Below are 19,425 nucleotides of genomic sequence, written 5' to 3' on the forward strand. Positions count from 1 at the left end.
CTTGCATGTCCCCCTCAGATCTACAGCGACTGAACTTCCAAGTGCACTTGTAAAGGCAGTCGCTGTAGATTGCTGTAAATATGAGGACCGGAGTACTGGGCACACTATACCTTATCACTACAGGAAGCTCTGCTGATTTTATCATCCAATCATGTGCAAGCAATAATGCTGTGTTTTTTTCCCTTGCATGTCCCCCTCAGATCTACAGCGACTGAACTTCCAAGTGCACTTGTAGTGCAAAGTGGATTTTCCTTTCGTAAATCAACCCCTATATACCATCGGGTCAAGGCGTTTACGCCTTCCTCCACCAAAGAGAAATTTAGCATGCCCTTATACGCCTACGAGAGGCAAGTGTGCCAATGCTCCAGATCTCTCTCAGAGGCCAATTTTGAGTCCCATGCATGCATGCATGTTTTTTTTTACCAAAAATATGTAGCAGAATACATATTGGCCTCAATCTTTTTTTTTATTGGACATGTTTTATAGCAGAAAGTAAAACTTTTTTTTTTTTCAAAATTGTCGGCTTTTTTTGTTTACAGCGCACCAAATTAATAATGCAGAGGTGATCAAATACCACCAAAAGAAAGCTCCATTTGTGGGAACAAAACTTATCGTAGGGGTCAGTATCTAAGGTTAACATCTCCTCCATTCGCATGATATCATTAACCAAAGAGACCCACAGGGATAATGGAGTGGTAGAAGTAGTTTTCCAAAATTGGGGAATAAGCTGCCTCGCAGCCGACAGAAAGAAACGCAGTAAGGTACCCTTCTGCGAAGCTATGGAGCCAGGTAACATGGACAGCAAAGCTATTTCCGGTGAAGGCGTCAGGGGTCGATCATAGAGCTTACTATATATGGCAAAGACCTGAGACCAAAGGGGCTGAACGGCCGGACACCTCCACCAAATATGGAGGTAGCTACAGTCACAAATAAGACGTCTGACAATCTGGTTGTGTCGCCGCTGAATGTCAGCAAGGCGAGCCATGGCCGTGTAAGATCTTCTGAAATGGGCTGAGATTTTCCTGGCCTGCCGCAAGACGTCCTGGACCCCAGGGTATTTGGCAACGAATCATTGCACGACCAAGTTCAAGACGTGTGCCATGCATGGCATGTGTGTAATTTTGCCCTGCTTCAGCGCACTCAGCAGATTGCCACCGTTGTCGCACACCACTTTACCAACTGTCAAATTGAGCGGTGTTAGCCACTGATCTGCCTGTAAACGCAAAGCTGAAAGGAGTGCAGGACCAGTGTGGCTCTTGTCTTCCAGGCACAACAGATGCAGCACAGCATGGCAACGTCTCACCTGGCATGTCGAATAGGTTCTGGGGATCTTGGGCGGCGCAGCGGAAGAGACGGTAGCATCGGAAAATGAGGAGTCAGCCGAGGAGGAGAGGGATGATGGAGTAGGAGGAGAAGAAGAGGCAGGCCTGCATGTAATCCGTGGTGGTAAAACCAAATCTACATGGGTGCCACGGGTTACATGCTTGACGGCCGTCAGAAGGTTCACCTAGTGGGCAGTCAAAGTTATATACCTTCCCTGCCCATGTTTGCTAGACCACGTGTCTGTGGTCAGATGTATCTTGGCACCGACACTGTGTGCCAGAGATACATTCACTTGCCGCTGAACATGGCCATATAGCTCTGGGATGCCCTTCTGTGTCCTTCCTGGGACCTTCCATTGTGGTATTCCAATGGCCACAAATTTTCAAAAGGCCTCCGAGTCCACCAGTTTATATGGCAGTAGTTGGCGGGCTATCAGTTCCGACAAGCAAGTGGTCAACCGTTGGGCAAGAGGGTTATCCGGCGTCATTGTTTTTTTACGATCGAACAGTTGGGCCACGGAAGCCTGCCTTTTTGCAGAAAAACGTGAGGAAGGCATAATGGAATGTGGAGTGGAGGACAATTGTGAGCATAGAGGGAAAGGAGAAGAAGAAGAGGCTGGACGGTGAGAGCCTGGAGTGTGGCTTTGTGGGTTCTGATGGCGTTGCTCCCACTGGGCTCGGTGATGGGAGGCCAGGTGCCTTCTTAAGGCGTTCGTCCCTAGGTGAGTGTTGGGCTTACCGCGACTTATGCGTGGACTGCAAAGGCTGCAGATGGCAACACTATTGTCTGCAGCGGACACGTTAAAAAAAGCCCACACTGCGGAGCCATGGGCCGGCGTCCTGGGAGCGCCAGATGTGACCGTACATGGTTGATGGCTCACTCCTGATACATTAGGAGTCTGGTTTGTCCCTCCTGTGCAAGTTCGGCCTGCTTCTCCTCCCTATCTGCTGGTCCATCTCTCCCTCTGAACCCCCCTCCTCTTCCTCTCTTGTGGGCACCCACGTGACGTCTGTTGACATGTCATCATCGACGTCACCTTCCCCATTACTAACAGTAGAGATCTCGGAGTAGGCAGCAACAGCGAGCACCAACCTCCTTGGGCTGATCTGAGTACTGTCGTCAGACTGCCGAGTGCCGGCTGTTGCTACCTCCTCTTCCTGATCCAATGCCAAGAATGGCTGCGCATCCAAAATGTCTTCTGATGGATCGGAAAATAATTCCTGTGACTCAAGCGGAGGGTATATGGTGGTGATGGTGGTGGTGTTGGTGGCGAGCCACTCAACCAAGTCTGGTGCGTCCTTTGACGTAATCGAACGCACCTTGTGCCACTTCCCACTTTGGCTCCGGCCTGGTGCTCCTGCCCTACCACCCCTGCGGAAGGGCCTGCCTCTTCCTCTGCCTGTAATTTTTTAAATGACCCTGTGACAACAAAAGTCTCTAGAGAAGCGCAGTATATGTGGAAGAAGGTATATAACATCCCGCTTTAATCTGTCGTTTTGGGGGGCCACTGGTTTATCGCACCAGTTATGAAACTTTTTTTTTCAGGAAAAATGTTTAATGTGTGTAGCAGAGGTAACGCAGTGAAAGAGGCAAAAATTCAGCAGTAACCAAATACACCGCCAGTCACAATGCGGCACAATACAAATCCACTATAATATGCTTTCTATATTCAAAAGTATATTATAAGTGTATATTACACCTATATACTGCAGAGCAAATAGCACACCTATACCAGTGCTTGAAAGGACTTTTGTGGACCCATTAGGTAGCGATTTGTGTCGCTAAACTCTGTCCCTGCTGGAAACGCCAACCTCGCCCTACACTGACAAAAAGTATATGAATGTATTAGACACCTATATACTAGAGCAAGTAGCACACATATACCAGTGCTTTAACCACTTCACCCCGGACCATATTGCTGCCCAAAGACCAGAGTACTTTTTGCGATTCGGGACTGCGTCGCTTTAACAGACAATTGCGCGGTCGTGCGACGTGGCTCCCAAACAAAATTGGCGTCCTTTTTTTCCCACAAATAGAGCTTTATTTTGGTGGTATTTGATCACCTCTGCGGTTTTTATTTTTTGCGCTATAAACAAAAAGAGCGACAATTTTGAAAAAAATGAATATTTTTTACTTTTTGCCATAATAAATATCCCCCAAAAATATATAAAAAAACATTTTTTTTCCTTAGTTTAGGCCGATACGTATTCTTCGACATTTTTTTTTTTTTTTTTTTTTTTTTTTTTACGAAAATCGCAATAAGCGTTTATGATTGGTTTGGGCAAAAGTTATAGCGTTTACAAAATAGGGGGTATTTTTATGTCATTTTTATTAATATTTTTTTACTAGTAATGGCGGCGATCAGCGATTTTTTTTCGGTATTGCGACATTATGGCGGACACTTCGAACACATTTTTGGGACCATTGGCATTTTTATAGCGATCGGTGCTATAAAAATGCATTGGATTACTATAAAAATGCCACTGGCAGTGAAGGGGTTAACACTAGGGGGCGGGGAAGGGGTTAAGTATGCCTGGGTGTGTTCTTACTGTGGGGGGGGGGGGGGGGGCCTCACTAGGGGAAGCACTGATCCTCTGTTCATACATTGTATGAACAGAAAATCAGCGTTTCCCCCGCTGACAGGACCGGGAGCTGTGTGTTTACACACACAGCTCCCGGTCCCCGCTCTGTAACGAGCGATCGCGCCCGCCGGGCACACGCACGGGAGTCGGGGGCGAGCGGGGGGGCGCGCGCGCATGCCTCCGGCGGCGCGCCCCTAGTGGCGGCTGAAAGAGCCGACGTAGAATGATGTGCTCTCGCCCAGGAGAGCCAGCTTGCCGACGTAGAACGGCGGTGCGCGGTCGGCAAGCAGTTAAAGGACTTGTGTGGACCTTTTAGATAGCTATTTGAATGAATACAGCCTGTCCCTGCTCCAAACAGCAACCTCTCCCTACACTGACAAAAAGCAGAATGTAAGATGGCCGCCAGATCAGGTCTATTTATAAGGTAGGGGGTATGTCCATGTGCTGAAATGTCTCAATTGGCTGTCCTGCACCACCGGATGGATGTGTCATAGGTCAAAGTTCTTACCCATGTAACATTGTAGACCGCCGCGAACATCGCCAGATGTCCGCCGGTTTGGCGGACCGCAAACTCCCATAGTTTGCAGCAAAACGACCGCCGGGCGAACCGGCAGGCCATCTCTAGACAGCACTTTCACCTAATCGGCCTCAGATTTATATGTTCATTGCCATGACTGCACATGTGCCTTCTTGAGGAGGGAGACCTTGCAGGCGTTAGGAGCACCTTCTTAAATTGACAGGACTAATCTGTGTACCACATGAGCACATACTGTATCAGAATTATTGGTGGTTGTTAGAGGATCAAATACTTATTTTACTCACTGAACTGCAACTCAATTTATAACATTTGTACCACGGGTTTTGAAAAACTGAACAGTGTGAAAGGGCATGCAGAACTTTTAAAAACGCAACTGACTGGTGTGAAGAGTTCCATAGAATTTAAAGGGATGCATTTTTCAGCATTTTTCTTTCACTTTTTTTTTTAGCTGAAACTGATCAAATAACTGATCAGTGTAAAAAGGTCCTTAGTCTACAGTTGTCATAGTGCTGCATGTGTGATCAGTTATGACACCAGCCATTTGGTGTGAAAGTTTGGTTGACCGCCTAGACCAGGGGTCTAGGGCCAGTTTATTGTTCTTCAGCCTTTAGGAGGGCCGGATTGTGGCCAACGGGGCAGAAAAAGCCTTGGGCCCAGCATTGGTGAGAATAAATATGGCCTCGTAGTTTGCGATCAGTAGGATAAGGAGTAGTGCCCCTATTAGTAGGAGTAATTGTATCTCATCATTGATATCAGTGGAAGAAAAAAAGATTTTTAATACAGCTTACCTGTAAAATCTTTTTCTTGGAGTACATCACGGGACACAGAGCGGCATATTCATTACTATGTGGGTTATATGGAGTACCTTCAGGTGATGGACACTGGCAATCTCAAACAAACAGGAAATGCCCCTCCCTATATAACCCCCTCCCATAGGAGTACCACCTCAGTTTTGTAGCAAGCAGTATGCCTCCCAAAATGGTCCCCATAAGAGGGGTGGGAGCTCTGTGTCCCGTGATGTACTCCAAGAAAAAGATTTTACAGGTAAGCTGTATTAAAAATCTCTTTTTCTTTATCGTACATCACGGGACACAGAGCGGCATATTCATTACTATGTGGGATGTCCCAAAGCAATGCTTACAATGAGGGGAGGGAGAACATCTTCCAAAGACAAAAGGATTTAATTTAGAGATATACTCAAATCATAATAAATCCAACTTAGTTGAGAAAAAATAATTTTAAATTTAACTCAAAAGGGAGCCCCCGGAATCCGAGGGTCTCAAACTGCAGCCTGCAGCACTGCCTGCCCAAAGGCTGTATCAGTATTCCTTCTTACGTCCAACTGGTAGAATTTTGTAAACGTGTGGACAGAAGACCAGGTTGCCGCCTTGCAAACTTGAGCCATAGAGATCTGGTGGTGTGCTGCCCAGGAGGCGCCCATGGCCCTAGTAGAATGAGCCTTTAATGATAACGGAGGAGGCAACCCCTTCAAGCCGTAGGCCTGAGTGATTAACTGTTTAATCCACCTCGAGATGGTGGATTTTGCAGCTGCCTGCCCCTTCTTGGGCCCATCCGGTAAAATGAACAACACATCTGTTTTCCGGATCTTCTCTGTAGCTTTAAGATAGGTCTTCATGGCCCTGACAATATCCAAGGTATGCAGCAACCCTTCCTTTCTGGAAGTAGGTTTAGGAAAGAAGGATGGTAATACCAAATCCTGGTTTAGATGAAAACTGGATATAACCTTCGGTAGGAAGGAAGGATGAGGGCGGAGAACGACCTTGTCCTTATGTAAAATAAGATATGGTTCCTTACAGGATAAGGCTGCCAGTTCCGATACTCTTCTGGCGGAAACTATGGCGACCAAAAATACTAACTTCCTTGTCAGTAAAACCAAAGGAATTTCAGCCAACGGCTCAAAAGGTCGTTTCTGTAAACTTGACAGAACAAGATTTAAATCCCACGGACAAAGCGGGGATTTAACTGGAGGATTAATACGCAAGACCCCTTGAAGGAAGGTCTTAACTAGCGAGTGGGTGGCCAGCGCCTGCTGAAACCATACTGACAAAGCTGAAATCTGTCCTTTGATTGTGCTTAATGCCAGTCCCTTATCCACTCCTAGCTGGAGAAAACTTAATACTCTATCGATGGTAAACTTGCGAGAAAGCCATCGCTTGGACTCACACCAGCCTACATAGGCCTTCCAGACCCTGTAATAAATCACCCTAGGTTTCCTGGCTCTGATTAGGGTAGAGATTACTTTCTGAGACAGACCTCTACCCCTGAGAATCAGGGATTCAGCCTCCAGGCCGTCAAATTTAGATGCCGTAAGGCAGGGTGGAGGATCGGACCTTGCGATAGCAGGTCTGGCCGTAGAGGAAGAGTCCAAGGGTCTCCCACTACCATCTTCAGGATTAGTGAATACCATGCCCTTCTGGGCCATGCTGGAGCTACCAGGATGACTGGTATGTGCTCCACCCTGATCCTGCGCAGCAGGCGGGGTAGTAACTGGAGCGGGGGAAATACATAAAGAAGTTTGAACTGATGCCAAGGGCAAACCAGCGCATCGGTTCCGCAGGCCATCGGATCCCTTGAGCGGGATATGAACCTGTCTAGCTTCTTGTTGAGTCTCGATGCCATGACATCCACGTCCGGCACTCCCCATCTTTGGCAGAGTGCTTGAAAGATTTGTGGATGTAGAGACCATTCCCCCGGCAACAGAGTCTGGCGACTTAAGAAGTCCGCCTGAAGGTTGTCCACTCCTGGAATAAATATTGCCGATATGCAGGGCACATGAGCCTCTGCCCACCGGAGAATCAAGCTCACCTCTCTCTGAGTGGCTTGACTCTTGGTTCCCCCTTGGTGATTTATGTATGCCACGGCCGTGGCATTGTCTGATTGAATTCTCACCGGGAACCCCTGCAATTTGGACGTCCAAGCCCTGAGGGCTAGTCGAGCAGCTCTGAGCTCCAAGATGTTGATGGGCAACTGCCTCTCTGGCTTTGCCCAAGTACCCTGGCGAGTGCAACCATCCAAAATTGCTCCCCAGCCCTTCAGGCTGGCGTCTGTGGTTACTATCTTCCAAGCCACTGGGCTGAAAGACTTCCCCTTCATTAGATTCTGAGGGTCTAACCACCAACACAGACTTTGTCGGACTCTTGATGAGAGCGGCAAAGGGATATCTAAGGCCTGTGGCCTCCTGCTCCATGCTGACAGGATGGCTGCCTGCAGGATGCGAGTGTGGCTCTGGGCGTACGGTACCGCCTCGAATGTGGCCACCATCTTGCCTAGTAACCGCATACATAGGCGAATAGTCGGTTCTTTCTTGCTTAGAACCAGTAGGATTAAAACCTTGATGGCTTTGACCTTTATCAGAGGTAGAAACACCCTTTGTTGTTCTGTGTCTAACCTCATGCCGAGATATTCCAACTGCCTTGTTGGCTGGAATGCTGACTTTTCTCGATTTAGGACCCAGCCGAACCTCTCGAGGTACTGGACCGTGAGGGCCACTGCTCGTTCCAAGCCAGGAGACGAGTGATCTATGACTAGGAGGTCATCCAGGTACGCTAGGATCGTGACCCCTTGGATCCTTAGCCGAGCTAGGACCTTCGTGAACACCCGGGGGGCCGTAGCCAACCCAAAGGGAAGCGCCACGAATTGGAAATGACGCGAAGCCACCATAAAGCGTAGAAATCTTTGATGTGGCTGATAAATTGGAACATGAAGGTAGGCATCCTTTATGTCTATGGATGCCATGAAGTCGTCCTTCTGGAGTGTGGCAGCTGCTGACCGCACGGATTCCATCCGAAATGAGCGGACCTTTAGGTATGCATTTACCATCTTTAGGTCCAAAATTGGCCTGACATCTCCGTTGGACTTTGGGATGATGAATAGGTTGGAGTAGAAACCCAGCCCTTGTTCTAGGACTGGTACCTCTACTATTACTTCCTGGGAGAGTAGATGATTCAATGCCGTCATTAATGCGGCTCCCTTCTCCGGATCGTTTGGAACCCTTGACTCCTGGAAATGAGGAGGAGGAAACTTTAGGAAGTCTAGTTTGTAGCCCGTAGCCACGGAAGACCGTACCCATCTGTCGGGAATGCTGGCTTCCCAAACCTCTGAAAAGAGACGCAGCCTTCCCCCCACCCTCGTGGGTGGGGGCGCCCCTTCATAAGGTCGGCTTGGGGGCTGGTTTTGCTGGTTTGCGAAACCACTGCTTCTTGCCTCTAGCGGCCTGTCCCTGCGATTTGTTGTTGAAGTTAAAGTTTGATCTTGCAGGAGGCCGTCGATACTGTTTGGCATTGGAGGGCCCCTGCCCAGGGGAGTGCTGTCGTTTAAACGCAGGCCCCTGAAACTTTTTCTTGGTTGGCAAAAGAGTACTTTTGCCGCTTGAAATGGTCTGAATGTATTTATCCAGGTCTTCTCCGAAGAGTCGTCCTCCATGGAAGGGGAACCCTACCAGGAGCTTCTTGCATGGGGGCTCGGCCTCCCAGCTCTTTAACCATAAGAGTCTTCTCATATGGATAAGGGATAACGATAAACGTGACGCTTGCTGGATAGAATCCTTAATCGCATCTACCGTAAAGCGTATGGCCCTAGGGACATCCGAAAATTCTTCTGCCTGCTAGGCAGGAATAAGTTTAAGCATCTGCTTAGTTTGATCCGATAATGCTTGTGCAACCCCAATCGCAGCCACAGCTGGCTGCACTACTGCCCCTGCAGTAGTGAAGGAGCTTTTAAGTAGTGCTTCCAAGCGTTTATCAACCGGATCCTTGAACACCTGTATGTTTTCTACAGGGCATGTTAAAGATTTGTTAACACATGAGATGGCTGCGTCCACCGCCAGGGTTGCCCATCTCTTGGAAAATTTATCTTCCATAGGATATAAGGCAGAGAATCTTTTAGGTGGTAAAAAGATTCTATCTGGCTTGGTCCAATCTTGGAACATAACTTCCTCTAGCAGAGGATGGATCGGAAAAACTGCGTTGTTTTGAGGCGCCTTTAGTGAGCCCAAAGCTGAAACAGTCGATACTTGGAGATCTGGTACTGGCAAGTTGAATGCACTATGGACCAAGTCCGTTAAGGCTTGAACCCACCAGCTCTCCCCTTGGGAGGCTGCCCCAGACTCCCCTGTATCTGGATCCTCGATCCCCGAACCTGCTTGGTCCTTGTCCAAGAGGTCGTCCAATTCCCCTGCGGAAAGGACCTCCTCCTCTGAGGGTCCACGCTCGGGCGACGGAGATCTATTCCGTTTTCTGCCCCGCATAGCCTTGGCTATCATCTTTTCCATTCTTTTTTCCATCTCCTTTAAGGAGGTGGACAGTACCTCGTCCGTGACCACCCTAGGGTTGGACTGACCCGTGCCAGCTCCAGCCCCAGATCCCGATGGTCCCATCAAGGCTCCCTCTCGGGAAAGCAGCGGCATAACTTTGTCCGAGACCTCAGACTCTCTGGGGGAATCCCCACCTCTTGTACCCTCTGAACCAGACGCCATGGTACAATACCGAGGTACGCCCGCTAACTTATTGGTGTTTGGAACTATAAATAATTATTGCCCAAAAACCCGTTTGGGGGATAAAAAATGCCTTCTTTCCCTTAAATGTTTTTTTTTTTTTTTTTTTCCTTTTTTTTTTTTCAAACCCAGGAGAGAAAAAACATTCTGTCCCCCTTAGTAGTATTGCCAAAAAACTGCTGAGATAGAAAAGAACAGCCTAACTCTAGGCTCCAGGACAGTCTCATTGAAGACTGTAATATCTGTTTCGGCCTCGGCGCCCCGTGCTGCCGCTCTGGTCTCTTCCTCTCTCAGTTCCAGCATACACTGAGCTGGGAACAAATGGAAGGGCCGCCCCTTCCTTTAACATGCTGGCCCGCCCTTCCCCCCTCAGCTAACGGCGCCAAATTGCGCCCATATCACGGGGACGCGCACGCGTGCCCGCCGGCGGGGGGGGGGGTGGGGTGGGGGGGAAGGAGACCACACGAGGAGGCAGTTTGTCCTGTCTCCAGGCTAGGAGGAAAAACCATGGCAGCAATCGCCTGGAGGCTTTGCAGGTAAGCACAGCTCTCTTTACACACACACACACACACACACACACACACAGGCTTCTTTCTCAATGTTTACAATACTACCAGGGAGTTCACCTTTTATGGGGAATACACATAGAGCCATCCTATCTTTAAGACATGTGACTTACTTTGCCAGATGCAGCGCATAACTTTAGGCATGTCCCCTGTGAACCCCCTAGAAAAACCTGCTAAGAACCAAGTTCCGCAAGTTTCCCCTCACTTACCTGCTCCATGCCGCAGGACTTTGCAAAGCAAGAGGCCCAATCTTCCCCCATCTCCGTGGGGCATTGACCTTCAGGCCCTGGGTTCCTATGAAGGATCCACTGTCCTGGGCCCATATAGCACTCTGGCAACAGAAACATTAGGCCCCCAAAGGTTTCTAAGTTCTGGGCCCAGGGTCCAGCTCTCTAAAAAGAAAAGCATTATGGGCTATACCCCTTTGGTTTGGGGTCCGGTTACTGACCACTTTAGCGCTGAGGCCTTTGGACAGAACCGGTTAGCCCACCTAATCCCAAGGATGTGGAGGCGAGCTAAACCATGACCAACACCTAAGACACTGGCGTAAAAACTGAGGTACTCCTCCTATGGGAGGGGGTTATATAGGGAGGGGCATTTCCTGTTTGAGATTGCCAGTGTCCATCACCTGAAGGTACTCCATATAACCCACATAGTAATGAATATGCCGCTCTGTGTCCCGTGATGTACGATAAAGAAAGTGCCCCCTTGTTGGAGTCAGTGGGAGGAATAGTGCCTCATATCACTGGGAGGAATAAAGCCCTGAGGGCCGGATAAAGGCTAGCAAAGGGCCGCATCTGGCCCTCGGGCCGCAGTTTGGAGACCCCTGGCCTAGACAATTATGACAGTCATCATTCATGGCATGGGAAAAATTAAATTAATGAGCTAAAGCCAGCCATACACGGTTCGAATTTCAAAAATCATATCAAAGAATTTTCGTACGAATTTCGCACCTTTGGTGGGCTGCAGTAACAGCCGATTTTTTTAATCAATGATGGGAGAATTGTGCGAGAAATGTAATCGAAAAAAAAATGCGCATGTGCAAGAAAAGAATATTCCCGGCCACGAAAATTTTCTGTAGCAACATGAAGGCTTGGTCGGCCGAATTTCGAAAATCAATGGTGGCATCATCGGATCACAAAAAAAAAAAAAAAAATGAACTTTCTGATTTTGGAAAGAAAATTTGACCGTGTATGGCCTGCTTTAGTCTCATCCAACTACTGCTTCACTGTAAAACATTTGTATAAATAGTTACTAATAAATCATGACTTGCCTTGTTTGCCTGAAGGATATTTGCATGGAACCAAGCTGGTAATGCATGTAACCAAAGGTAAGCATAAGAGCGTATGGCATAGGCTGGAGAATATTCCCATGTTTGAAATCCTTTGCCATAAACGAGGTAGTGAGTCTTTATGGGGGAAAAAAAAAAAAGTTATTGCAAAGTTAAAGAGATAAACTGATAGTCCACTCCCCCACCAAGTATATGTACCCATTTGCGTTCCCTTGCCGCCCTGATTCCCTGCTGAAGGAGTCTACCAGTAACAGCTACATTTCAGAGATTAGCCTGGTGAATGGTGTCAGTAAGTGGTGCCCACACTTGGTCCACTTTACTACATGTAGGCCTAAGCCTGGGTTCACACTGCTGCGGGATTGAAATCATGCAGGTTTAGCTGAACTCGTACGATTTCATTCCCTGCATTTTAGTCCGACTTCTGGGGCGATTTCAGAGACATCTGTGCAGGTTCCTGCACAGATGTCTACTGAAATCGCAGCGGAAGTTACCAAAAGTAGTAGAGAAACTACTTTTGGGAAACAGTGCAAAGCGGGCATCGCACCGATTCGAGGCAGTGCCATTGCCGGCAATAGCTGCCAATTTGGCATGTGACTTGACATATCGAATCAATGTGAACCAAGGCTTAGGGATGAAGTTTCACTTGGGGGAGGTCACATAATACCATATACTCAAAGTCACAATCAATTACATTGACAAAGTGTTAATGGGGGTGTTTACCCTGCTGGGGGGTGGACTATCAAGATGCACAATGACCTTGTCCTAAATAGTGACAGGGTCTCTTTAACGTTGTTTCAGAATAGACGAGCTGCAGAGCAAGCAAGCCTCTGATCTGCATACTCCAGCTGGAACTGGTCATACATGGTTCGGTTTTCAGGCTGAACGAATAAAAACTGAATAGATTTTCCCATCCACACTGAATGTGTATATATGGGAGAATCCTCCCCACTGCGCTATTGTATTCTGACATCGGGAAGACTCCCCTGCTGTCAGAATACACAGATCAGCACTTTTTACAACATTGAGCAGAAAAGGATTGGTAGACTGATTTCTGTTCAACTGCAGTGGCCACACACATGGTTCAACTTTCTATCCATCTCAGGCCACCTTTAGTTTCAGTTTAGGATAAATGTCCTTATCCTTTACCAACAGCTATATAATTATGTGGTGGTTCTGCCACTGTTTAAAAACAACCCAATACAAGATGTCATTTTCCTTTAGGCTAGGCTACTTTCACACTGAGGCAGTTTTCAGGCGTTTTAGCGCTAAAAATAGTGCTTGTAAACTGCCTCTCATGCCTCCCCAGTGTGAAAGCCTGAGTGCTTTCACACTGGGTCGGTGCGCTTGCAGGACGTCCTGCAAAAAGCACCTTTGGGGCGGAGTGGGAGTGCTGTATACAGCGCTCCTAAACCGCCCCTGCCCATTGGAATGAATGGGCAGCGTTTCTGAAAAGCCGCAACACAGACGCTATTAACCAATTCTTTGGTCACTAGCTGGTTTAAAAGCACCCCGCTAGCAGCCAAAAACCGCTGCTAAAGCTAGTGGCGCTTCACCACTAATGGACCCGCCGCCCCAGTGTGAAAGTACCCTTAAACATCTATATAGAAATCAGCTATAAAAATCAACATGATAGAAGTAGCCCAACCAAGCAGCACTGCATTTTCTATACTCACCGGCTCCCAGTAATTGAAGGTTTCATCGCAGTCTGAGATATTGCTGAGAAGAGCTGCACAAAACCTAGCAGATATTAGGCATTTAAATGCAGTAGCGCCTTCTGGTGCCCACACCTGGCCCGCTTTACTACACGTAGACCTAAAAAAAAAAAAAAAAAAAAAAAACGTTTATTGACCCAACTAATTGTAAATTGTACATTGATTTTCTGAAAATAAAAATAGTAGCATTTTAACAAGAGCAAATGTAAAGGCTGTGTAAGGGTTCGAGACATTAACCACTTAAGCCCCGGACCATTTTGTAGCTAAAGGACCAGGCCACTTTTTGCGTTTCGGCACTGCGTCGCTTTAACTGACAAAAAAAATTGACGTCCTTTTTTTCTCACAAATAGAGCTTTCTTTTGGTGGCATTTGATCACCTCTGAGGTTTTTATTTTTTGCGCTATAAACAAAAATAGAGCGATAATTAAAAAAAAATATATCAATATTTGTTTCTTTTTGCTATAATAAATATCCCCAAAAAAAAAAAAAAAAAGATATAAAAAAAACATTTTTTTCCCTCAGTTTAGGCCGATACGTATTCTTCTACATATATTTGTTAAAAAAAAAATTGCAATAAGCGTTTGATTGGTTTGCGCAAAATTTATAGCGTTTACAAAATAGGGGATAGTTTTATAGAATTTTTATTAATATTTTTTTTTTTTTACTGGCAATGGCGGCGATTTGCGATTTTTATCGTGACTGCGACATTATGGCGGACACATTTTTGGTACCATTGTCATTTCTACAGCGACCAGCCCTAAAAAAAATGCACTGGTTACTGTGAAAATCACACTGGGAGTGAAGAGGTTAAACACTAGGTGGCGTTGTAGGGGTTTAATTGTTTCTTAAGGAGTGATTCTTACTGTAGGGGGCGTGGCTTGCTGTGACACGTCACTGATCGTGTTACCCATGACAGGGAACACGATCAGTGAAAGTGTCACTAGGCAGAATGGGGAGATGTTGTGTTTACACTAACATCTCCCCGTTCCATCTCTCCGTGAGACGATCGAGTCCGCGGGAACCTCGGGCGCGCTCACAGAGTTTGCGGCGGAGGCGCCCGTGCCCGCAACAACCGCTTCTTAAAGGGGACGTACAGGTACGTCGTTTTGCCTGCCCGTGCCATGCTGCAGATGTATATGTGCGGCGGGCAGCAAGCGGTTAAACTACGACAACTCAAGACCAAAACTATCAGGGCAAGAAAGGAAGTTCAGCACTTTGCACATGGTAAATGTTAGTAACCCAGTGGTAATTTCTGTTGTAAATTCAGAACACAAATTTTGGTGTCAGGAAAACTTGTTGGAAGAGACTCATGCAGATAGTAGAGGAAGGAAGCAGTGGACAGAAATTACACTTGGTGCTCTGGACTGAGACAAGTACACACTACAGAAGGTTGATATTTCATGTCTGAGGTTTACAAACACTTTATTATTAAACCCAGAGGCAATTATTTAATATGGTAAAGAGGAGAAACATTTATATAGTCTTACAGATACGTGACATGTGTATGCTTGTGTGAATGAGCCCCTTAATGATGTACAGACATTTATGTGGCTATACGTGTGTATACACAAGAACTTAAAGTGACATTAAAGTGGTTGTAAAGGCAGAAAGCTTTTTATTTTGCATACAAATAAAAAAAAAAACTTCTGTGTGCAGCAGCTCCCCTAATACTTATCTGAGCCCTCCAGTGATATGCCCGATTGCCTCAGCTGTCCAGGACTCTGCCTCCTGATTGGCTGAGACACAGCAGCGGCACCATTGGCTCCTGCTGCTGTCAAAGTCAGTTAGCCAATCAGAAGAGAGAGGGGACGGAACTGACACACTGAGCTGTGGCTCGGGTGCACCATAGCTGCTTGCTGTGGGGGCACTCTGCAGGAGAGAGGGGGCCCAAGAGAGCCAACGAGGGACCCCAGAAGAGGAGGATCTGGGCTGCTCTGTGCAAAACCACAAAGTATATAACACGTTTCTTGTTTTTCTCTTTAAAAATAATACTTTCGTATCCCTTTAAAGCTTCAGGGTTTTATTTCTAAATAAAATCACAAACATGCCTATACTTACCTGCTTTGTGCAATGTTTTTTTCACAGAGCAGCCTCCATCCTCTTCTTCTGGGGTTCCCCGCTAGCACTCCAGGCTCCTCCTTTTCAGCAAGTGACACAATGTAAAGCTGCTTTACATGAGGGCACCTCTGTGTGCTTGTTCACGAGCTGTCCTGCCTGCGTCTATTGACACAGAGCTGGTGGATCGGCCCTGCCCCCCCCCCCTCTCTGCACAGAATGTGATTGACAGCAGTGGGAGCCAATGACTATTGCTACTATTGATATGCCCAGGGATGAGGGAGACAGCAGTGGGAGCCAATGACTATTGCTACTATTGATATGCCCAGGGATGAGGGAGACAGCAGTGGGAGCCAATGACTATTGCTACTATTGATATGCCCAGGGATGAGGGAGACAGCAGTGGGAGCCAATGACTATTGCTACTATTGATATGCCCAGGGATGAGGGAGACAGCAGTGAGAGCCAATGACTATTGCTACTATTGATATGCCCAGGGATGAGGGAGACAGCAGTGAGAGCCAATGACTATTGCTACTATTGATATGCCCAGGGATGAGGGAGACAGCAGTGAGAGCCAATGACTATTGCTACTATTGATATGCCCAGGGATGAGGGAGACAGCAGTGAGAGCCAATGACTATTGCTACTATTGATATGCCCAGGGATGAGGGAGACAGCAGTGAGAGCCACTGCTCTTGAGCCCGTTCTGATCCAGCGATGTGCACAAGTAAGTATGGAGGGGGGGAGGGGATTTAGAACCACTTTAATTTCATGTGTTTTGTACACAGGATTAAGGATGAGCTCTGGCGCGTTCACATAGAACACGTGCAGAGCCCGCCAGGAAGTGTGCACGGCGCTGTACTAATCACAGCCAGGGAGACATTGTCCCGATGCTCGGCTGCAGGGATCGTGAAATGTCTCCCTGGCTGTTATTAGCGCAGCGCCGTGCACACTTCCTGGCGGGCTCTGCACGTTTTCTATGCGAACACGCCAGAGCTCATCCTTACACAGGATCCTTCTGCCAGCCAGATCCTGTGTTGATGATTTTTTAATTCATTATGGCCATGTACCCTTAGACCTAAAATGTAAGTGCATTTCCCCACCCACTAGACACAGCTGCTGTGTAGAGCCGCTCATAGAAATCAATTAAAAGATGTGATATAAACACACACACGTGCAAACAGGCTGTCTGCGTCCAGGGTTGTACGTCTCTGCTCAGGCGCACATTCACACAGGTACTGGTGTATCTTCTGCATACAGCCGCATCTTGTAACTGATTTCTATGGACGGCTGTGGCTCCTGATTGGGGAAATACACCTGAATTTGACATGATATGGCCATTGTGCATAAAGGCCACTTGGGTTGTCATGGCAGCAGGTGGTGTGAAGGGGAAACCTTCCAATAGGGACGACTGTTTTGGTGAGTACTCTCTACAAAGAGGACATTTCTTCCTACTTCCTGTTGTTTCTCTAAGACAGGAAGTGAAGAAAAATCTCCCCAGCAAGACACAGGGGGAAAAAAGCTGCCACGGATTTGAACCATTCTCTGTCTAATATTGGAAGCAAAGTGCAGGCTACTGACACATTTTAAGCCCCTGACACAAATGAATAGAAGCCTGGAACTAGAATAGTGGAAGATGAGAGTTGTAGCCAGTGTCAGTATAAAAAAATCACATTCCAAACCATTTCCACTATAAATGTGATAACCCCCATCTTCGGGTACTCCCCCTCCCCCATTCGTGTATATGAGGTGCCACATCACTGTCCAGACACATGTGCACTCCATCTCTACTTGTATTCTATGGGCAGGGACGCAGAGAACCGCCATTCCCACAGCAAGCATGCGTGTCATACAAAGAGCTGCCCTCACTCGGCTCGGTGCTCGGACACCCGGCTTTCTTCTCTTTGCTTTCCGCTATTATCCTCCCTTTCACCACCACCGGTTCCTTTGCTCCGCTGCCGAGCTCCCTTAGACGCCATTACTGTCGTGGGCAACAAAACTCACTTCCGGGTGACAGGACTCCTTGAAAAGCAGCTGGCCGCCATATTCCCTTCTGGCAGAACAGCGCATGCGCGTTGTGCTGGAGTTTTCTCTGACGTGTAAAAATTAAAGCGCTGATCAGCTTTGAGACAGAAGTCAAAGCTGATTTTATTTGGTTATTACTGAAAAATAAAAGACTAAAGAAACAATTCTTATTGTTTCACTGCATGGGAAAAAAAATGTGCCTCATCTATACAAAAATGTCCTATATTAATGGAATGTTTTTTTTTAACCACTTGAGCACCTGGAGGGTTGACCCTCTTCATAACCAGGGCTTTTTTTGCTATTTAGCACTGTACTACTTTAACCACTTCAGCCCCGGACCATTTTGCTGGTCAAAGACCAGGCCACTTTTTGCGATTCGGCACTACGCCGATTTAACTGACAATTGCGCAACGTGACTCCCAAACAAAAGTGACGTCCTTTTTTCCCCACAAATAGAGCTTTCTTTTGGTGGTATTTGATCACCTCTGCGGTTTTCATTTTTTTGCGCTTTAAACAAAAATAGAGCGACAATTTCGAAAAAAAATGCAATATTTTTTACTTTTTGCTATAATAAATATCCCCAATATATATATATATATAAATCGCAATAAGCGTTTATTGATCGGTTTGCGCAAACGTCATTGCCTCTACAAAATAGGTAGCGATAGTTTAATGGCATTTTTATTAATAATTGTTTTTTTAACTAGTAATGGCGGCGATCGGCGATTTTTATCGTTACTGCGACATTATGGCGGACACATCGGACACTTTTGACACATTTTTGGGACCATTGTCATTTTTACAGCGATCAGTGCTATAAAAATGCATTGATTACTATAAAAATGCCACTGGCAGTGAATGGGGTTAACCACTAGGTGACGCTGTAGGGGTTAAGTGTGCCCTAGGGAGTGATTCTTACTGTAGGGGGGATGGGCTGTGTGTGACAAGAGAGTGATCACCGCATCCGATTACAGGAATCGGTGATCACTGTCATTGTCACTAGGCAGAGCGGGGAGATGCTTGTTTACATCAGCATCTCCCTGTTCTTCCTCACCGTGAGATGATTGCGGGTATCCCCGCAACGATCGAGTCTGCGGGACCCGCGGTCGGGCTCACAGAGCTCGCGGCAGCGCGCGGGCGTCCACAATGCCGCGATCTTAAAGGGGACGTATATATACGTCCTTCTGCCTGTCTGTGCCATGCTGCCGACGTATATAGTCGTGCGCTGGTCTGCAAACAGTTAACTGGCAATTACCTGGTCGTGCAACACTGCACACAAATGAAATTTATATAATTTTTTTTCACACAATTATAACTTTTTACTGGTAGTACTTAATCACCACTGGGCTTTTTATATTGAAATGAACCACTTAATGCAGACTTCCACCCAAAAGTGGAAGCTCTGCTTATCTGACCCCCCCTGGTGCCACATTTGGCACCTTTCAGGGGGGGGGGGGTACCTGTTTTTTGACAGGTACCTGTCCCCACTTCCGGGACATCACGCTGCGGCACGATCACTCGGAAGTTCAGCCTCCTGCCTTGCTGCCAGGCCATTCAGAAAGTGGGGAGTGTGCAGTAGGGAACCAGGTTTCCATTCTTACTGCGAATAGTGGCGGCAGCACTCGAGAGCCGATGGAAACATCGGCTGGGGTGCCAACTTTACTGCTTTTCAGGACAGGTAAATGTCCATATATTAACCACTTCCATACAGGGCACCTACGCACCTTCCTGCCCAAGCCAATTTTCAGCTTTCAGCACTGTCGCACTTTGAATGGCAATTGCGCGGTCGTGCTACACTGTACCCAAACAAAATTGGCG

The 19,425-nt window shown here is 47.1% G+C and overlaps 1 protein-coding gene across 5 annotated transcripts in view; it reads right to left on the reverse strand.

Annotated features, from left to right (window-relative positions):
• Positions 1–17,644, reverse strand: part of ALG9 (ALG9 alpha-1,2-mannosyltransferase) — a 227,939-nt gene extending 210,295 nt beyond the window's left edge. For 4 of the 5 annotated variants that reach the window (XM_040325408.1, XM_040325407.1, XM_040325404.1 and 1 more), the window contains exons 1-3: positions 17,452–17,580; positions 13,486–13,624; positions 11,795–11,929 (exon numbers count right to left, since the gene is read on the reverse strand). In XM_040325408.1, the coding sequence (XP_040181342.1) occupies positions 11,795–11,929; positions 13,486–13,624; positions 17,452–17,561 (384 nt within the window). In that variant the 5' untranslated portion in view covers positions 17,562–17,580. The other variant, XM_040325406.1, reaches the window with a different exon arrangement.
• Positions 17,645–19,425: the final 1,781 nt, after the last annotated feature.

Source organism: Rana temporaria, chromosome 10, assembly GCF_905171775.1.
Source record: "Rana temporaria chromosome 10, aRanTem1.1, whole genome shotgun sequence".
Classification (NCBI taxonomy): domain Eukaryota; kingdom Metazoa; phylum Chordata; class Amphibia; order Anura; family Ranidae; genus Rana; species Rana temporaria.